General features: G+C 37.3%; 1 protein-coding gene across 1 annotated transcript; it reads right to left on the bottom strand.

Moving 5' to 3' along the window:
• Nucleotides 1–11,504: 11,504 nt before the first annotated feature.
• Nucleotides 11,505–18,202, bottom strand: LOC149936083 (glutamate receptor U1-like). Its single transcript, XM_090153617.1, has 8 exons — nucleotides 18,109–18,202; nucleotides 17,946–18,049; nucleotides 17,745–17,832; nucleotides 17,278–17,439; nucleotides 17,053–17,206; nucleotides 16,305–16,522; nucleotides 15,669–15,964; nucleotides 11,505–11,637 (listed from the first exon to the last, which is right to left on the bottom strand). Exons 1-8 carry the CDS (start codon nucleotides 18,148–18,150, stop codon nucleotides 11,505–11,507), a joined length of 1,197 nt encoding a protein of 398 aa, XP_090009743.1. The 5' UTR covers nucleotides 18,151–18,202.
• Nucleotides 18,203–20,836: the final 2,634 nt, after the last annotated feature.

Raw genomic sequence — 20,836 nt, 5'->3', positions numbered from 1 at the left:
CTTATGTTCCAAATAGGCCCTAGAACACATAGATAAGGGGTAAAGAGGATGCCCAAGGTAGATTTTGATCTCCGGGCAACAAAGCGTTCTCCGTGGAGCCGAAACATGATGGATGGGCCGAGGTCCCCGGAACGCGCGACAAAACAGGTCCAGATCTTCTCCCGCCAAAATTCCGATTTTTTTCACGTTATAGATAACCCTCCGTAATTCTCGGGCGACCCAAAAGGCCGCTTCTTCTCTATAAGAAACTCTTTATACTTGGCCAAACTCTAACCTTCCTACGTCAACTATAGAGAAGGAGAAGGAAAAAATTGGGAAACGATCCTTTGGGTCCGACTTAAAGAATGTTTATAGCTACCGTGGCTGGGGCTATATTATACCTTCCGGATAATAAAGGGAGGGAAAGGAAAAAGAGATGGCGCTGCGAGGTAAAGGAAACGGCCTCTCTTCGATATTCGAGAGGCTATCTAGTACCATTTGTTTGACACCGAATATATTTCAGTGAAAAGTCACGGGAGTTTAGCGATTTCCCTCCGAGGGCTGGTGCCAAACCATTCCAACGCTAGGGATGCAGTCAACAGTCCAGTAAAGTCCATCGCCTTACTTTTTGACAGATACAAAACTATAGAGGCCATTTAGAATTGATTTGCGTGGCAGCATCTAGGGCAATTGCTTCGTGAATTTGATGTCACGTGAAATCAAACTTTTAACTATATTCATTTCCTACGACCGCTGCCCACTTTCCTCAAAACTTTTAAGCCAAAAAACAGACTCAAGTAATCTACGATTAAGCTTTTTTTGGTAAATTTACGTATACTTATGCTACTTACAGTTTAACAACTGAAAACTAAGGCCGGAAAGTATGCATATTGTGGTCAAAATTAGCATAACCTAAACTTAACCTAACATAAGCACAAACTAACATAAATTAATTAAAACAAGAAAAACTAGGCCTGGCCATCGATTCGCGATTTTCATAGATCCCAGAAAAGAAACAAGATGACGTAATACGCAGCCAATTAAATCGCTACGCTTAGTCGCTTCTTATTTATTTCAAATAAGTCTGTTAGTTCCCCGTCTTCCACGTGTTAATTTTTTACTAAGAAAAATTTCTAGAATGACCACCCATTTTTGATATACTTCAGATTACGTCATTAGTTCCGATAAATGCTCTCTGCCTCGTCGACATAGGGAGCGCGTGCCGGCCGTCTTGCTAGGCGAAGGACCAAAGCGTTATGTTTTATTTAAGTAGCGTATTTTTCTCGCTAGGGGCGCTTATCTTTTTGAGTATAACGTCAATTACATGTCACTCGACCTATCAGAAAATATTTAAACCTGATTGACACACAAACGGAACTAATTATAGACAAAAACCTAGCAGATAAGGAGTTTTCACATTGGCCCGAGAGATGGCTCTGACTGTTCGTGCGTGATGTCAATTAAACGAAATGGAAATTTTACACGACATAAATATATTCACGCTATAAGGGCAATGACGATATGACGGGCCGCTTTTGAATTGAGACGTGAGCGAAAGAGAGAGGTTCGTCAAACACGCAACGTAGGTGTACAAGTGACAAGTGAAGAGAATTTGGGGGGTTTTCCGAGGAACCACAGGCTGCTCTTAGAAATTCATTATTTACGACGGAAGGCCGTGTTGGCGAAGAAGAATGCGTAATCCTCTGAGCTCTCTCGGAGTTTGAACAAACTCGCGGCAGTGTTTAGTGGCGGGAGTCCAGTTTGCCAGCGGCGGAAGGGGGTGGTTCGCCCGTGTTTCTAAAACCATTAATCCTCTCTCTAATGGCAGCGTCACACATCCCGTAAGACGTTAATTACAATTTCGAGATGAGCAATTAGACGTCGCGCGAAGCTCGTTCGAACTCGGCAGCCAGCGCTGTTATCAACCACTTTATTTTTTAAACTCTCGTCACTACTTTCTTTAAAATTTATTCCGAGACGTTAATCAAATTTTTTCCAAGTTTATTTACCCTTTCCCCAGGGATGACCGGAGGGCGGATGACGGGAAAAGTCTTCGAAAGCTATGAAATCGCCATTAATTTTCTTGTCAAACAAGACAAGTTGACCCGGCGGTCGGGAGTCGTTTTTAGCAGGGAAAACTTTTATTCCTATTATGTAAAAGCAACTCGGTTTTAATTTTTACCGGCTAATTGTTTATCGATTTCGGATTGAGAACATCTCGGAGTCGTCGCCGACCCTCGCGACTCCGGAACCGAGGTTGATAAAGGAACGGCTAAATGGAAAATCATTAAGTTCCGAATAAGAATTTAACGGCGAGGTTTCGAGAAAGTCCGACGTTTTTTTCCAGAATAAATTTCGGTTACTATCGCTATCTCTAGAATGAGTTCATTTATTTAAAATTTCTCCCTTTTGAATTTGGAAAGCGGCTATTTCTTATACGTATATATATATATATCGGTACAAGTATACCGGACAAGCGCGTCTTCGCGTCATTAATTTCCACTAATGGTCCTACGCACCAGACGACTTATTAATCGAATTAAGGGGTCGCCATTGCGTCGTATACCGTCTCTGACCTACATTTGGGTGGCGCAGTGTATTGAGGAATTACCACTCTTCTCCTTTATCTCAAATCGGTCCTAATTAAGCGCTTTGTAGATCAGGCTCAAAATAAACGCTCTCATTAAGAATTAAATTTAAATTACAATACTCGAATTCGCTTAGAGACCCGCTCTTTGAACATCTGTTTATGATATCTCTTTCCGTATTGTTAAAGTGCCGAATTCAAATTACTTAAAAATACAGACGCTGTATTCGTACGTAAATATTGAAGCCTAAGAGATAATTTTATCTTTTCTTATTAAAGTGCTCGTAGCTTTTTACCGTTTTTATTTAAATAGATTAATATTGTAATTAAGATTTATTCCAGAAAAAATTGCCAATAGGACGAAGTACAAAATAAATTTGCATCTATTAACTTCTTTCGAAATCAAATAGAGCGAAATAGAGGTATTTTTCCGGTCCATTAAAAGAAAATAGTTACAATTCGTAGGAAACTTACGGAAAGTGTATTATTCCCGACTACTGTATTAGTACGAACTGAAGAGGAAAGGATTTAGCGAAAAAAAGGTAGAAAGGCGATGAAAAAAAGCTTTTCCGTATAATCTTTTACAATCAAATTGAGTGATGGCAGAACGCTCTTTATACCTTTTAAATAAAGCCCCTCGTAAGAAAGGCGATAATAGGGAAGAGAAAGCATCTTTTCCTTTAAAAGACTTTGGCACGCTTTTATTGCTTTTCACGCGGCCAAAGTAGATTTCTTTTGATTTAACGTCCAAAGTGTTTCGACTTAATTCCCAAAGAAAACGGTCTCCCTCCAACGAGGAATTTCGCGATCGATGAAAGAGGAAACGAGAAGAGATGAAACCTCGCCTAGATTCTTGGAATTCAACACGCTTTTTAATAACGTGTTCAATAAGAACCTCTAGTTTACGAAGGAAAAATTGTATAGTGATTGAAGGTATCTTATCGCTTCCACTTGAGATCTAGGAAAATTTACGAAACATTTACTTAATTACTTTGGAATGTGGTTTGAGATGCGATTTCGAAGAAATAAAATATAAAAACCGACGAGGTATCGAATAAGTGTCGCCATCTATAAAGCGATTCCCGAAATAGCGAACAAAAAGCCGTCGCAAAGGGAATGAAAGAGTATTAACTTTTCTCGGTACCGGGGCTATAATTTTTTTAAATGAAAATACGACTAAAGCTGCTGGGAGCGATACTAACACTCTCAATCTAAAATGAAATAAAAGTGTGGGAGCCTAATGCGTTGAACGCTTTAGCCCAGAGACAATCTCCTATTTCCTCACTAACTAGACGATCTCTCTCTCTCTCTCTCTTCGGATGGTTTCGTCGTTGCCGTAAAAGCCTGAAACAATAGTCGAGTTCTTTTTGTTTCGTACCTCGGTGAGTCGACGGCCCGACAGAGTCATTTGAAAGCAAATTTCCGAAGTCAAGATATAGCTGAAAGAGTGGACCGTTAAAAGCGAACGTTTTTCCGAACGGCTCGTTTATGAGACGCCAGCCTCCAGCGATGGGATAAACTTGTAAAAAACCTTTCTACTCGCGGACGAATTCGATCGGCCCAACCAAGCTTTTCGATTTCCTCGCCCAGTCCGCGCACTCATCGTCGAAGATAAAATTCTTCGCCGTTTGAATTTCGCCATCGAATTTCGCCTGGCGAAACTTCAAAGTGATCGAAAGAGCGACCGCACGATTCCGCGGAGAATGGAGGTTTATCCACTTTACCCAATTCGCGTCTTCGAGCGCATCGCGAGGTGAGCTCTAAGACCTCTTCGCGCCGGTGATAGAGTTGTTTAGGAAAACCGACGAAGGAGAATGTCTCGAGTCGAGCTGCTTTAAGGCCGTGATGAGCCACTACTCGCCGTCGTACACGGATTTCCCATTACATTAATGATGTTCTTGTCACGAACTCTAAGTTCGCCTCTCCGTTTTTTCCCAGAGCTCATCTATTTTTTCTCCGCCAGGGGTCTCTTTTTATTTCTTATAGCTACTTTACACAGATGGCTTCAGACACACTTCTTTCTTTTCTGTTCTGCCAGTAATTCGGTTTTATCCCGGCCGAGCATCGCAATGACCTTTACGTCTTTCCTCTCGCCACGTCTCTTTCCTCTTCCTCCGCCGCGTGTCGCTCCTTCATTCCGACAGTGTTTCCATAAAACGGCCAAAGAGGGGTCCCGCCCATACCTGTACCATCGTCTCGCGAGGTTATGAGGGTCACTTTATTGAAACAAGAATGGAGAAGCGTGTTTAGACAGTTCAATAGTGCCCCTAGTCTGTCGCTTGTTCTAATATTACTAGGGTCGCTTCGAGCGTAAGATGACGATCGAAGCGTAAAAGATGAAGGATCTATCGTCTCGGACTGGAGTATTTAACAAAGTGATCAGCTAAAAGGATAAATCTATTGTCGTTTTATAAAGAACCTTTTCATACGTAAATGATTTATCTTTTAAAACTTTACGGCCGATGACAATGGCTATAATAACAATGTTTACGCGGAATTTAAAAAGCGCTGCCTTCGATTTCATTCTGTTTGGCTAAAACTTAATTAGGAATTTCAGTTTACGTAGAGCCAACGTAGCATTAAACTACTGCTTTTTCGTTTCCTAAGCAAATGGTTTGTGTTTTATAATAACAAATCGTTTGGTTAGCAGTAGTAAATCCAGCAGCTGGCCGCTAGGTGGCCCTATGTAAACTAAAAGGTATTATTTAATTTTTAAATTTCATTGATGCAGTTTGTTAAAATATTTTCCAAGGTATTTATAGAAGCTTGGTTAAAAATATATTTAAACACGCCTTTAAATAACGTTTTCACCTTGAAAGGTGTTCCTCGGTTATGAAACTTAAAATCTACCCAGACCTGGTGAGAGAGGACAAAAGCCAATACAAATTCCAGGGGCCCGTGTAGCCTGCTGGAGCCCAGGTTTTGGTCAAACGTAGTACTCTTTCCCGGATTGGTCTTGAAAAAAGTATGGCTACATGTATCTCCATTAACTTTCACGGAGCCGGGAAATATTGTTTTGCCAGAGCCCAAACCCATTTCGGCGGCTCTGGAGCTACTACTTTTGACATTCAAAAACCTTCCAAGGTCAAAACGTTATCCCACCGCGCAGTTTTTAACTAAATCTCGATTTCTCATCAAACATGTTTTTAAAATAAAAGTTCATAGCCAAGTCCAATAGATATAGTTAAAATTGAATAAAAACAACGTATTTAAGTGCACTTAAATACGTTGTTTTTATTCAATCTTAACTATACTAATGCACTAGTGAGTGGTATTTCTATAATTAAGTCCAATAGAAATGACTGCTATTATTAAACAAAGGCATTGTAATTTACGCTATAAAACATTTATCTAAGTAATCTGAGATTAATTTTCCCTCGTTTTTTGTCCTATTAAGTTGACCACAATGTTTCCAACAAGTCGCGAGATTCCCTAAATTCAACTAGCGCGACATAAAAGGAAATATATTGGTTTTCTTTTTCGCGATTTAAGTGAATAGCCTATTAGAGTGGTATTATATCATTTATCCAATCAAGCCTCGTCTTACGGAGAACGCAGTCGCGAATAAAAAGGGCCCTAGAAAGTGAAGTTAGTCGCCGCCATCGAGAAGGGGTTTGAATTTATCAGTTTTACGACGTCAGCAGCTTTTGGCGTCGACCGTATAAATCAACGGGGGGTTTGGGCTGTTAGGCTTTACCCTCGCTTATGAGCTGTTAAGGCTCGCGGTTCGCTGGTGTTAAACCCGCTTTTAGGGGCCCGATAGCGATCGGCGAAGGCGGGAGGTAAGCCCGCCGAAAGAGTCCGAGTAAAGTGAGGATCGGGCACCAAACTATTTTCGGTCAGAATTGATGCGAAAACCTCTCGGACACATATATACTGTTCCTCGGAATTTCACAATGTTTCAGCTTCAACAGCTTCACTGCCCGGAAATTCCTCAGCTAAGGCGAGCTGCCGTAGAAACTATAGGGGATGTTAGGCGGCGTTGACTCGTCGCTAAAAAGCGCTACTTCAGAGTTAAGTCTGCGACCAATACTGAAACGAGTCGTTCGCGACTTTTCTTCAGTGAGGAAAGAAACCCTGGGAGGATCTAGCGCCATTAGACGTTTTCTCCGGCTTACAATAGCTTTTCACTCCATTTGGTAACAAAATTTCCCTAATTGAATCTGGGGGAGCTAGGCCTTTATAGGCCCGCGCCTTTCTACCCTCTCGAGAAGGGTTTTTTGTACCCCATCGCTACAGCCATCGAGAGCCGAGAGAAACTCGCTAAATGTTCCGCATCGCGTAGTCAGGATACCCTCTCATTTTAGGATGATGGGGAGATACATAGGCCTCACCAGTATTATATACGAATGTATCCAACGTGTCTTTAAAGTGGTAAAGAATTTCCAGCTCTGAGAATGGCTCGTCTGGAAAACGTTTTACGATCCGAGGGAGGATGAATTTGAAAGAAATGGTTGAGATTGTCTCGTTCATCTCTTTTAGTGGTTATTTAATTGATTGTTTTACATATTTGATACGAAAAATACTTACGTTTTCGTATTAAATAGGAAGACTTCCATACGAAGGTTTAGCAGTCTATTTATGAGAAGAAGTATTTTTATAGAGCAGGGATATTCGTAAAAGAATAAACTATTTTTTATACGCTTGCATACCCAATCTAATCACCTCGGGCATTAATTGAACCAACGACCTATGAATTTCCGTCCCAACACCACAACCATTGAACTACCGAGACTGCGTTCATACTTGCCTCGGATGTCTAATTTAGGAAGGATTGGTCATATTTGAATGTAATTAACCGGGATTTTAATTTACCCGTTGTAGAGTGGTGGCGTTGGGTCGGAAACAGGGCCGTCTTAAGGCATGGGCTAAATGGGCTACAGCCCAGGGCCCCAGCAGTTTTGGGGCCCCGGAAAGGCCAGCCATACAGCCTCTAATCTAGGGATAAGGGTTTAATTGGTTAAATAATATATATGCTCATTTAATATTATGCATCTTTTAGTTACGTTTAAAGTAATTAGACTCATCGCCACATCGCGTATCATACGGTACCAACAATTTCTAAAACTAACAGCGAGTAAAAATCTTATTTTCAGTAGGCCTAAGTTATACTTTTGAAATTAAAAGTTTTGGTTGATTATTGTGAATTTAGACAACGGACGTACAAAGGGTGACCGTTGGGGATCGCAAAGGTCTTAAGAAATAATTTAGCCCAGGGCCCCAAAAGGTCTTAAGACGGGCCTTGTCAGAAACCCATAGGTCGTTGGTTCCATTCCAGCCCGAGGTTACTTGATTTTTCATCGTCTGGTTTGCAGTGTTGAGTAGTATTATAAATACTATTTCGTATTTAATTTTAAATATATCTTGATGAAATATTTAGTATTTTATATTAAATACTATTTCGTAGTATTTGGTTGCATAGTACCGAAATTTAAAAAATAAAATACTTTTAACAATAATCATATTACAATCCAATATATGATGGTATTTTTGTGACTCTTTCCCATATTGTTGTTGTGGATTTCAAATGATTTTAAATACGCAGCAGCGTGAGAACAAGTGCGTAATTCCGGTTAGTTTCCTACCGATTCCGCGCCTAATATGGCGGCTTTGTGTTTCTAGCCCTTGCTTTATGTTGAAATGGAAAAATAATTTTCCAAAACTTTTAAATGGATATTTTTATTAAGTAGTTAACGATGAACGTTAAAGCAAATTTAATTTTGTTACCGTACTACTCTCTCGGCTCAAACGAATGCAGTATGAAATCTTCTTAAACATGAACTTTTTTTAAATTATATATTATTGGTGATTTCGTAGGAAATATTGTCACGAAAATTTTGCTTTATAAAGAAATTGCAATTTTTTGTTACTTAAAGCAAATGTTCCAAAATAGAGTATTTTGTATTTTAAATTTCTAAAATAAAATATTTTATTTGAAATACTTTTTCCAAAGAGTATTTAGTATTTTACCCAGAATTAGCAAGCGCAGAATTAGCCTTGATAAATAAAAAATTATTCTTCAGCAGTCCAGTATACTACTACGTCTACTAGTAAAAAATATATATAACAGAAGTATAAAACATATCCCTCATGAGAAAAGTATAAGACTCCCTATTCTGCTTATGTTATTTGTTTGAAATATGTTCGTTGGCCGGCTCCAGCTGATTTAAAAAAATACTGTTTAGGGCGAAGTATATCATATGCTATACCTGTAATTCTATTACATCGGGAATATTTGGATTTTATAAAAACTAATATCCTTAACGTTAGGTGTAGCCGTTAGTGGTGGCTATTTATAAGTTGGCCAAATACCGTTATATAGTAAAGTAGTTCGTCTGTGAGATGTTATCATCTTTGCAATTACAAAGATGAAACAGATGTACTTTTGTTCAAACACAGTATTGCGCCGTCGCGTCGTGTATTCCACGGCACCCCACTCAAATCTTAAAAGTTTTTATAGGAAAAATATGATTATTTTTCTAAAAATATAGGACTTTATAGGACTATTTTTACAAAATTATAGGATTTTATAGGACTATATATGCTATTTAATTTACTAACTTTATGCATTTAAAAACCAAATCTATATTTAGAGAAATAAATCTTTGATTTTCACTTAAAAAATAGAAACTATTTAACCATTGTATCACAAAAATATAATTAGCTAATCATGTTAAAAATAACAAAAGTATAGACTAAAATGACTTGGTATAGGAATTTATCCTATAGCTAAATCTATCAATTTAACTGAGTGGCTGGATTTGAAATGGGCAAAATATCAAAATTATAGGATTTTATAGGATTTTTGAGGGAATTTGCTAAAAATAGAGGATGTTATAGAACATTTTTGAAAATATAGGATTTTAAGGAATTATAGGTCCTCTGGGGGCCCTGGTATTCTGCTTTATTCGAAAATGAAACAAGCCAACTAAAGTGATGCCTGGAGCGCTGCTCTGCTACAAGAAAGCAGAAAATAATACGATTTAATCTAAGCAATTTGTTAAAAACTAATATTTTCAGTGTTTGGTTTGTTAATGGATCCTTAATTTTGAACTTTGTAGGCCCCTCAATAGATCTTTTGTCAATGGCGTAAAGGCTAATGCACCCAACACGGCGCATTGGTGCCCACAAGCTCAGCCGTCCACCACGACGGTGGGGGCCCTATTTTTTAGCTACGCCACTGACTTTTAAAGTCCCCTTCTGTAAAATAAGTAGGACTTGTGTTCTGAACCCGCGAAGGATCATATTTCATTTTTATGCCTTAGATGGATAATTATCTCGTAAGAGCTATGCTATAAACTTTTTATTATTTAATCCTGGTCACCGTTCAATTATTTTTTCAATTAAGTCAAGTGAAGCGGTTAAAATGGCTGAAAACTATCCGCCGCTATATATTTTAAAGTCCTCCCATAAACGCGGCCCTATTGAGTAAGGCATTCATTTCCAGCCTCTGAATAACGGGATATCTTCGAGAGATGGAGAAGAGAATGGAAGTCGGTGGAAGACGGAGCGGAGGATCCCCTTAACTCGATTAAAAGTGTTTCTCTCGGCAACGAAGCTGCCCGACAACTTAAAATTACGGGGTGATCGTTTCTCCGGCGTATACGTTTTTACGATAATGTGGTGTCGGTTGGAGTCAAGGTTCGTATAAAGTCAGAGTGAACTAAGTGAATTTGGGAACCAAACTTACTTCTTCGTAGCTACAATGGTTGGCCACATTTTTTCATAGTATAACAATTACTACCCTTTTTCGCCTTAATGAATAAAGTGTATGGTGGGTGATACCAGCTACAGGATACCATTGACAATCACCATTAATCTTTCGACTAATTCTTTGGTCTTAGACCTAGATAACATAGTCCTCTGTTAGATAAGTAAATCTCTGTGTTGTGGATACCCTTCGCAACTCGCGAGAAATAAGGTAAGGACTACTAGTTTTATTAAAGAAGTAAAGTTGCAATAACCAAAACCGTAAGACTTTTGCTAGCGAAAGTTTTGTTCGATATGAAGGATGTAAGCCCCTAAAAAGGTAAAAGTGAAGCTAGTGACGTGATTCACCATTCAAACTATGCGTTCCATATTACGTTCCAGACTTCCAATGATATCTTCCTATTGGGATCATACGTGTAAAAGGTGCAACGTCTTTCGGTTTGAATATTGTTCGTGTGTACGATTTTACCCTCAATTTTATAGTGCACTGGCGGACATGTTGAGAGTTGCTAGATCTATAGCTGTATAGTAGATTATCTAGGACCGAGGGCTTAAATATTGATTTGTAAATCAAAGTTTATTTTTTATGCAGATATATGTTTGTAAAATAAGTTTAATACATGTAAGCCTCATCCATAGATAATATTATGCACTTTTCAGAGAAACATAATTGTGTCTATAATTATATAGTGATACTTACAATGTTAGTGAAACGGGTTTATAAATATTAACCTTTGTTTTCCCAATCCGTTTATATAAGCCACATCTGAAGAGGTATTGAGGAGTGTGTCTCTTCCTTATCTGTCTTGTCTTTGGATAAACCATCAAAAGCGTTAAGAGGGCAAAGGACCTACTAGTTTGTAACTAAAAACTTTTGGACCAAGTGGTTTTGGTGACAAGCAATCCATCTCACGTGTTTCAAAGAAATTTTCGGAAGATATGAGAAAGGCGATCGTGGATGCTTCGGATTAGCGTCTTCAAATTCAGAACCGGATGAGGAGGATGACCAACGGAAAGACCCTCTTTACGAGTGGAAGAGGATGAGAAGACGACAGGAAGGGAATTTTATTCCGCGAGTGTTTCGTTACTTAAACAGGATCCCCGATCTTGTTGAATGATGTCCGATGCCGATTAACCACTAAACATTTCAGAACCTCATGTTCGATTCTCAGGCTGAGAGCGGCACCCCGTTTCCCCCGTTTCCCCGCGTAGTGAAGTTCGCGGTAATCTAGTAGAGAAAACAGAGGAGGAGAACTGGTTTAACAGTCCACTTTAATGTGTTCGGTGACTTGAGCCTCTTAGATTCATTTATTTCTTGACTGTCCGTTTTCTTCACATTCATCTCTTTTCTAGCGATGTAGCTGCATCCCAAAGTTTCGCATTTCAAGGGTTTTTGCTCAAACTATTTCTTTTAATCTGTCGTCTGCATTTGGCATTCGGCTAGTGGACAATAAATTTACCCCGCGGCTTGTCTCTTAATTGCCTTACGGATTTTCTATTACAGCAGCCAGAAACGATGCCAAATTACTCGTTGATTTATTTTCTCGAACCACCTCTCCAAAAATGGCGCTGTTTTACTAATCTAATCGTTGATTACTTTGTTTCGCGACAATTCATTAAATAATTGCACAAGTGCGGCTGAATTCGACGATTTATGATGAGAAGAGGTACTTACCAGTTGAATCTTACGACTCGAAGGTCTTTTGTCTTATTCGCCAAAGAATATCGTCGGAAATATTGGAGAATTACCAATTTGCGGGTGCGAGAGACCACGCGACCTGATTTTTCGAGTTCTTCCAGTCGCCGATTCTTTTGGAAAGATCCGGTTGCCCTGTCTCCCCCCTTCCACCGTCTCTCCATCCTGATCCTGTCTTCCATCGCCATCACTAGCGGCGGCATCTCGTGGGAGAAATATCGGGTATGGGTCCTTCCCGGAGCATTGTCACCGGGGCCCGTCGTAAATCACATTGCCGTGTTACATCTCTCAGGGTGATTGATTGCCACCATCCATTTTAGAAAGTCACGAGACCTCCCGATTCGCGCGATGCTTTCTGACCCGAAGAGCCTTCGTCTCTTGCCACTACAATTTTCTCCGAAAGAACCCGCCGCCTTTTTTACGACCTTGTCGACTTTCATTTTTTCACGTCCATCCTCACTCACTTTCTGTAATGGAATCTAGGGTTGGTTACTCGGTCCGCCGAGAATAAACGCACACTTTACCTAATTCCCGCCTTTGATTACGGAGTTTCAACGCTTCATCCTTTTACGTGACTACAAATATTTTACCCATCGTGCATATGAATCGTGTGATTGTGTGCCTGTTGTAGATTTGTTTTATCTGAATTTTCCAATATGTAAAGTAAAAGAATAAAACAATACAAAGGCCAAATTTATACATTAACAAAATGCTTTAAGACAAATTAGATTTTTAAGATCAAAATCGCAAAATAAGTACAAATTTTTGTTGTTTTAATTAGCAAGTAGCTGTTGAATTTTTAATACTAAGGATGGAGACTGTAGGTCAGAAAAATGGAAATTTTACTTTTAACAAAGTTAGAGGAAAACACTTTGTAGAGATAGATAGTTAGATACATTTAATTAAGATAGCAGTTGCGACATATTTATTGTAACCATGGTTAAACTACTTGGCGTATATAAGAAATAATAATAATAATAATAATAATCAGCTAGGCTAATACCCAAGGCACCACCTTTGGCCTAAGTCATCATGCGACTTTTAAAATTAAAGTAATAAGTGACGTCACTTCCGATTGCGCAAAGGTTGAGTGAATGACAATGGATTTTTCGAATGTAGTTTCTTTGGTTCATCTAATCATCGAAGGATGAAATTTAAAAATCGCTTGCTTTTGCGCTTTACGTTTTTCGTGTTGTTGCTGTAGGAAAAACAGATACTACACTTTGATCTTAGAGTTTTTAATGGAGTTTTTAATGAAAATTGAAGAAACCTCCAGTCAGCCAGCCATTCTTGGTAAGGCTACAACTTTTGAACTCAGAAGTAAAAAGTATATCACAGTGTGCAACTCGGTAATGATTATAAAATATTCCTCTGAGAAGCTTTTAAATTTTGAATGAGATCTAAACCAAATTTATAATAAATCACATTTCACATGGTTATTTCATCTTTACATAGAATAATAAAACAGTAAACAGAATATTTTCAGTTGAAAAAAAAAATTGTTTTTCAGGTATGAAGAGCAAGCTCGTTATATAAATTCGGAACCGTACGCGGCTCAAAATGTTATTACATTTATCCCTTCAAAAATAATCCGGATATTTTATATGCCGCAAACAATTTCGCGAAATATTTATAACGAAAAAAATGCAGGAGAGAAGAAGATTCCAAAAGAACCGTATGGAAATTCACTTTTCGGATGAAGGCTCGAGTTGGGGTTAAGCCTTTTTCTAATATTATAAAGCTTAAAGGAGAACAGCTTTCACTTTAATCCCCTTTTTATCAAAATTACGATCCAATTTCAACGGGCTTAACCTTTGTTATAATATATTCACTCCATCAAAACTCCTTTTATAAATTGATATACTTACTGATATGGCGTCAATTGTGTGAATTTGACCGGCCTATCGGTACTTTTTATTAATCAAAAACTTTAATTTATAATTATTAACTTATGTATAAAATCATAAAAGGTAAAGATTTAAAAAGGCGAGTTTTCGGACAAATGAAAGGAAAGAAATGATACGTAATTGCATTAGTAACATAATAAATATAAGTGTGACACGGAACAATTTCGGTTAATGATAGTCTGTGGCGGAGTGATTGAAAAATCGTAAGTTTCGTAAAAGGAATACTGCCAAGTTATTGTGATGGCGATAAATACAAGTAAAATGGTTTTTATTTCATAAATTCGGAAATTACTATCTACAGAAACAGAAAAGGGTTTTTATAAGAATCCATTATAGTTCCAATTCAATAATTTATCATTATTTTCCCAAACTAAACGTTAGTGTAAACGTTGTTATGGTTAGCGAATGCACAAATAAAGGTATGAAATGCCTCTCACCCCCATTAGACTATGTATGAACATTGCACCCCATAGAAAAACTCTGAGAGAGCCCATGCTTAGAGTTTCAAATTTAGATAACCCTTGGCTGCTCCTTCAAATAGGCTGTCGGAAGCGATTTCTTGAGCACCACTATACCTGATACTTCCAAGGACTCATTGCAGTTCCCAGTTCTTAGGAACATAATGATTTATATGATCATTCGCGACAATCACTAAAACGGATTAGGCGTCGGGAGAACGTCATAATTATGTTTATTAATAATAATAATAATCAGCTAGGCTAATAACCCCGGCACCAGCAAAGTGATAGGAATTTCGGCTTTATCTGGATTAAAATTCTATGGCGTAACTACGTGTGTAGAATGTTTCGTAGGCGATCAAACGCAACGGCTTATTAGTATCGCAAAATGACGATCCATTGGGGGACACCTTTCTCTTTCGAATTTTCCAATGTCCAAAACTCGATACTTTTCTACGAAATGCTACCCGATTGCGCGACGTAGTTCTCTTAAAACCAATCTCCCAAAACAAAGCGACGAAAGAAATCAGTATCCCAAAAGACCAGAGTGAAAAAGCGAAGAACAAGCTCTTCAATTCCAATTTTTGTAACTTTACATCGTCGGCTCGAGAAGCGACGTTCATCAACCAAAGTTTGGCTACAAATGTTTCCTTAAGAATCGCCCTCATAAATATAGCGGATCTCGAATAGGCCATCATACTACGCGGAAAGGAAAAACAAGTGTTACTCAATTGGGTTTGAGCATAAATGTATTCATTTCAAGTTTTCTACCATTAATGTCTAACTGTACCGTATCGAAGCCGTAGTTCAAGCATGAGTGTAACTTTCTACACGTTTTAATCCAATTAGAAAACCAGTGACAGTGGTGAAACGCTCTCGGTATTTCTCGCGTTAAACGGCGAAGACAAACGCTCGTAGTTCTTAGAAAAACTACATCTACAAGTAATATTAAGGTTTTCATTTATTTTTGATGCGAAATAAAGTTTGCCGTTAAACCTTGGAAATAAAAATTACATTTGAAGTTTCAAAAAGTTGCAAAATGAAGTGCGTTTCACCAATTTCAGAGTTAACCGGTGAAAGCAATTGCTTGGAATTCTTAGCAAACTACCTCTACACGTACAAAATTTCTTAATCTTCATTAATAAAAATGTGTAATATTAATATTTTCACTTATTTTGGTTCAAATAAGCCTTGCCAATAAAAATGACAAAATTTCGAATTGTTGCAACAATGTCTGACCCATTCATTACAGTACTTAATTCACTTAGCTATTCATGGTTGGAACGAATACATTCTTGGTTTTAATTATTAATGGCGTGTTTATGACTTACAGTTCATTTAATTTGTCCGCCAAATCTTTGTCGAGATCTTTTCGATAGGCAAATGCGTAGATTTCTTCTAGGACGACATAAGGTGACAAGTAAAATGAGCCTATGTCTTCCCAATCTGTGAGGAAGGACGTCGCTCCTTGTAGAATTATGTCCTCGAGACCAATAGCTACGGCTTTACCTCGCTTCACTTGGTCGACACCTGCTATGATCTCCGCCAATAAGCTCGCGTCAAACCCCATGTTTTTGAATTTTTTCACTTGAGGTTTAATTTTTTCCATTACCTCGTCGTTCGGATTCTAAAAATTTAATTAAAATATTAATAACTGACTAGGTCTGGGATGGCTGTTCCAGTGGCGGCGCCAGGATATTGGACTCGGATATGCCTCGATTTTTATATTAGTTTAAAACTTAGAATGATTTTAGGGTCCCATATTTATTTCATAAAGCCATAGCAAAATATTGTTATTTATTCTCCAAACATTCTATGCTCCCTGTATTAAATTTCTGAAGTATTTTAAGAAATTTTAAGAAGGATTAACCCCCAAAAACTATTGTTTTGATTATTTTTAATTTTGGGCCCCCTTTACTTGGCCTACTACTTGGCGCCGTAGCCAACCGGTTCATTAATTTATATACTTCTATCAGGCGTTCCACTGGCGTATCTTCGAGGACAAAAATACTTATATCTGGACGTCCTACTAAGTTGGACAATTCTTCTATCGGTTTCTGAATATCCGGAAGAGTCAATTTGGAAAGTAGTATCCCAGTGAAGGAAGACGTTAGCAGGAACGAAGCTACAATCCACGGTAACCAGGCGATTCTTCGCGCGATCGGATGCGCCTCGACGACAAAAGCTGTAAGTGATATCAGAAGTTATAATATATCTCTTATATCAAGTATCCATGTACCCATTAAAATGAAACATGTAACTTTGTGGGCATTTTCAATGGGAGCTAATTTATCGTAAAAAATCGGACGTGTACGCTCATCACTACAAACATTTATCAGTTTTCTAAGATCTGGATCTTTCTTAGATAATTACTTCAAACTAACGAATATATAAAATTCCTTTTTAAGCTTATTAAAAATTAGAATTTTAGTATTCAGTGAAGATAAACGGCGTTTATGGACATGTAGACCTTAACCATAATTATATGTTTCCGATGATACCGGACCGAAAGCTTAGGACCTTCCCCATAAATTGATCTCATGTTATTTATGGGCTGAAACATTAACATCTTGTTTATGGATGGACGTTACGTTTTTTTTTAATTTTTTAATTGTTACTAATTTGAATCAAAAGGTTTTCGGTAAAGGTACATGTTTGAAGCAGGATATGAAGGTGGATACTTTTCTTTCCTATTCGTAATAAAATGATTTCTACCTTGTCGAAGGAATATTCTAGTTGTATAATATAAGTAGTTGTAATATATCTTCGCTAGTGTTTTGGAGGCCGACAGAAAAGCTGAAGTGAGGAATTTGGCCGCTGTGAACGTTAATGGGAGCAATAATATAGTTGCCATAATCAAAAGCCAAATCTGAAAAGTACGTCGGATAATGAGTTAAATTAGCGTTACTAGTATTATAAACTATCAAAAATTAAAATTACCCTTTCATCGAAGATTGTTAAAGTAGCTAAAAAATGAGTTTCGGTACGAAGCGGTTGACCCGATAACATACTCCACCTTTGAGGAATGACAGGTATGGTAAAGTCCAATATTTGAATATTTTCGTACGTAGTGGGGATTGGGCAAATTGATATATCGGTTTCCTGAATTGATAGTTTAATTAATGTAATGTAATTAATCAAATTTAGTCGTACCATTCATTTTTCGAATCAAATATTTAATTTGGAATTCCGAATATTTCAATTTTTGTTTATTATTAAAGGTAACCTTTAATTTGTGAAATCGGAATATATTTCATAGTTCTAAAATATGTATTTTTATTACTGGCAGGCCAAAAACAAAACGTTTCAGAATTCTAGATTAAGTAGTTTTTCGGAAAGTTGACTGGGTCTTTCGTTCGTACAACTATGCACGTTTGGGGTAACATGCGACTAATATGGGTACTTACATTCTTGTACAGACTTCCGATAAGACCAGTCCAATTACCTCCTTCTTTTTTCCCAATTTGAGGATCCAAGATCGTATTAATGGTGTAACTTAGAAATGACGAAAAATTATAAATGATAAACAATTTGAATATTACGAATGGTATTTATGACAATTTGCGGAAGCGATATATATATTTGTATATATATATATATATATATACCTGGAATTTAACTTTTTAATCATATCGTGGAATACAATTCTCAATTGACCATCAATATCCAACACTTTGTCGTCTTCATAAATAGCTTGAATAAGAAAAACGATCTAGAAAAGAAGATATTTCTTCAAGAACTTATTATAAAATATATTTCATTTGTACTTACGTCTATTGAACCAAATCTAATTTTTGGAGAATCTTCGACCATTTCAGCGAAGGACAGTGACTGATCCGGAATTCTTCAATAGTGCAAACGAGAACTTATACGGGTTGGAAAAGTATCACGTAGAATCTAAACGTACTTCATCAGAAATAATTAATTGCTTTTTAACGTCATCTTTGACGCTTTCGGGGCAACAGTTTAAGAGCATATGCCAACTAAAGCTGATGTTGTGTCTTTGATGTTGTTCGATTAGTAATTTATTGGCATCAAACCAATTGTGTGCGTGTGTGAAAATCATTAAACCTACCTTGGGTAATAGTTTTTGACTTTGTATTATGTAGTATAGATTTTTAACTTCAATCGATGATGAGAAAATGTACCGATGTTTTAAAGTTCATACGTGTACTCCATCGAAATAATGAAAAAGTTTATCATACGTCGTTGTTTCCTTCTAAGTAAACAGGTGTGCGCGATGGAAATTTAATGTAACTCGACATTGAACAGACAATGATTTATTTATATTGTTTTAAAGTGGTCTGCCGCAACTAAAACGTTGTTTGGCTAATCTTGCGCCATTTTATCTCAACGCGTCAAAGAGTGAAGATGCTTTTTCAAATTTATTTTGGGGCAACCATGCGAACGAGTACATATGCACTCGAACTTTGGGAATTTAGAAAGTATTTTCGCAGCAATTTGAAGTTTATTTGGAATTTTGGAAATGACTAATAAAACGTCATAAGTAACAAAATCATCACAGATTGTTAAAATTAAATTACAAAGAAAACGTATAGTTGGATACCCCCGGAAATAGTATGACATGAAGATGACACGTCATATATTAGAAATGCATTTTTTTCAGAAATTACCATATAACGAATGACGAGTCTCCCCAAGAAACTTATTGTATTTTCCCATTTCTTTACAGAGCAGCCAAGACTTAACGAAAAATTAAAACACAAAAGTGAAAATATCTGCTTATTTTGGAAAAAAAATTACGATTAATTATTGAATAGCAGGATAAATTGTCTTTTATAAAAACTTGAATCGATTTTAGCGGTAATCATTTTCGAATTTGAGGGCAAAATGCATTCTAATAGGCCATTCAATAAAACATCTTCAAGGAAATCGTCAAAAAGTTATGTTTCCGAGTAAAAAGACCTGCAAGTTACTGTTTATATATCGCTTGTTGAAATAATGGAAACTTTCCATCTGCACGGTATGCAACAAGTGTTTCCTTTTAACTAGGTATCTGTTTTTGGCATATTAAGGCTTACCAAAAACACGACGTTCTCAGGCCCCTCTCTACCATTGGGCTAGGTAGGGCTAAGCCCTAGGGCGTCTCCCCGGAGGGGCGCCGTCTGGCCCTTAATTTTTTACACATACTATAAAAAATATATAAAAGGGTGCCTAATATATAATTAGCCCAGGGGCGCCTGAAAGCTAAAGACGGCCCTGGACGTTCTGTTTACAGGTGAAAAGTTTCTGTTATTTCAACAAGCACTATTTAAACAGTAACTTAGAGATCCTGGCTCTCGGATATATTACGTCTTGGCGATTTCTTTGAAGATGTTTTATAGAAGCGCCTATTCGAGTTTACTTGTCTGGTAGCAATAAGCAAAAGCTTAAAGTTAACTACGCTTGCCCAACTTGTTAAGCATATGTATGCAGTCATAAACTCTTCGGTGGGAGAGCTAATAGAAACGTAGTTGAAATTAGAGGGCCACCTTATTTTATTCTGCAGTAAAGTTTTACACAATAAAATTATCGTGTGTTAGCAGTAAGTGACCAATTTTTATTCCAGAATTTCGCGACAAACAATCAATATCGTTTTGTGTCATAACAGAATATTATATATTTATGGAATGTTAAGGATTCCTTTTCGAAACACCTGGTGAAACGTTCGCGACTTAAACATCGTCAAATGTTACATTTATTGACTGTTGGTCGTCGCTAATTAGAATCATAGACTGTTAAAACTAATTGCCAACTTTCATTAGAAATAAAAACAAACCTATTACCTCGAATTTATCCTTTCATTGAAGTTCTAAGATATGACATCATGTTCCTCAAGAAATTTACATCGACTACAGCTCTCAGTCATCTTCGACCCGCTCAAAGTCACTTCCATCGAAACCTTATCTACTACATCATGAAACCTAAGACCTATGCCCAAAATTTCGTGCAAATCGGCAAATAAAATACAAATGCCATTGAAAGTTTTCGAATTGACCTTGAGAAAGAGTCTTCGCTATATTATTCACGTTTATGCACGCATAGAAATCGGATAAATAACTAGAACACTCATTCGAATGACGGGAAGGGTGCCGATTAGAAGCTGTAGCTTTGACTGTGCTTTTTTTTTGGTGGATGACGAAAGTATCGCCATCTCTGTCGTACCTTGGAAGTTCATTTTCTTAATTTTCCAGGCCTTCTTTATATAAAGTAAGCGTTAATGATTCATCAGGTTCTTTTCCATTTCTCCTAACATCAAAGTTCAACGAATTAGCATAACAATTTACTATTTATTAGAGACAGGCTTACCCAGCTAGTAAATATATATTTCTAAATATGAATTTATCTAAAATATTTAAAAAATTACTGATATAATGTTTAAAGAGGGCAAGATAAGTATTATTTTACCTAGTTTTGAGTAAATATGGGTTTCGTTGCGCGTTTTTAAACATATACAACCAGTTTTTGAACAATTGGTTGGTGAGTCAACAAGAACGAT

The sequence above is a fragment of the Leiobunum rupestre genome, chromosome 7, assembly GCF_980474605.1.
Source record: "Leiobunum rupestre chromosome 7, qqLeiRupe1.1.hap1, whole genome shotgun sequence".
NCBI lineage: Eukaryota > Metazoa > Arthropoda > Arachnida > Opiliones > Sclerosomatidae > Leiobunum > Leiobunum rupestre.
The sequence above is the reverse complement of the archived record's forward strand: the minus strand, read 5'-3'. Positions and strand labels throughout refer to the sequence as shown.

Bases quoted from the DNA above. Each gene is read 5' to 3' on its own strand.
- LOC149936083 (XM_090153617.1), bottom strand. From the start codon at position 18,150: ATGGTCGAAGATTCTCCAAAAATTAGATTTGGTTCAATAGAC. The intron at 17,833-17,945 runs GTATATATATAT...GTCATTTCTAAG, and splicing joins ATTAAAAAGTTAAATTCCAG to TTACACCATTAATACGATCT. The intron at 17,440-17,744 runs GTAAGTACCCAT...CTATCAATTCAG, and splicing joins TCGGAAGTCTGTACAAGAAT to GAAACCGATATATCAATTTG.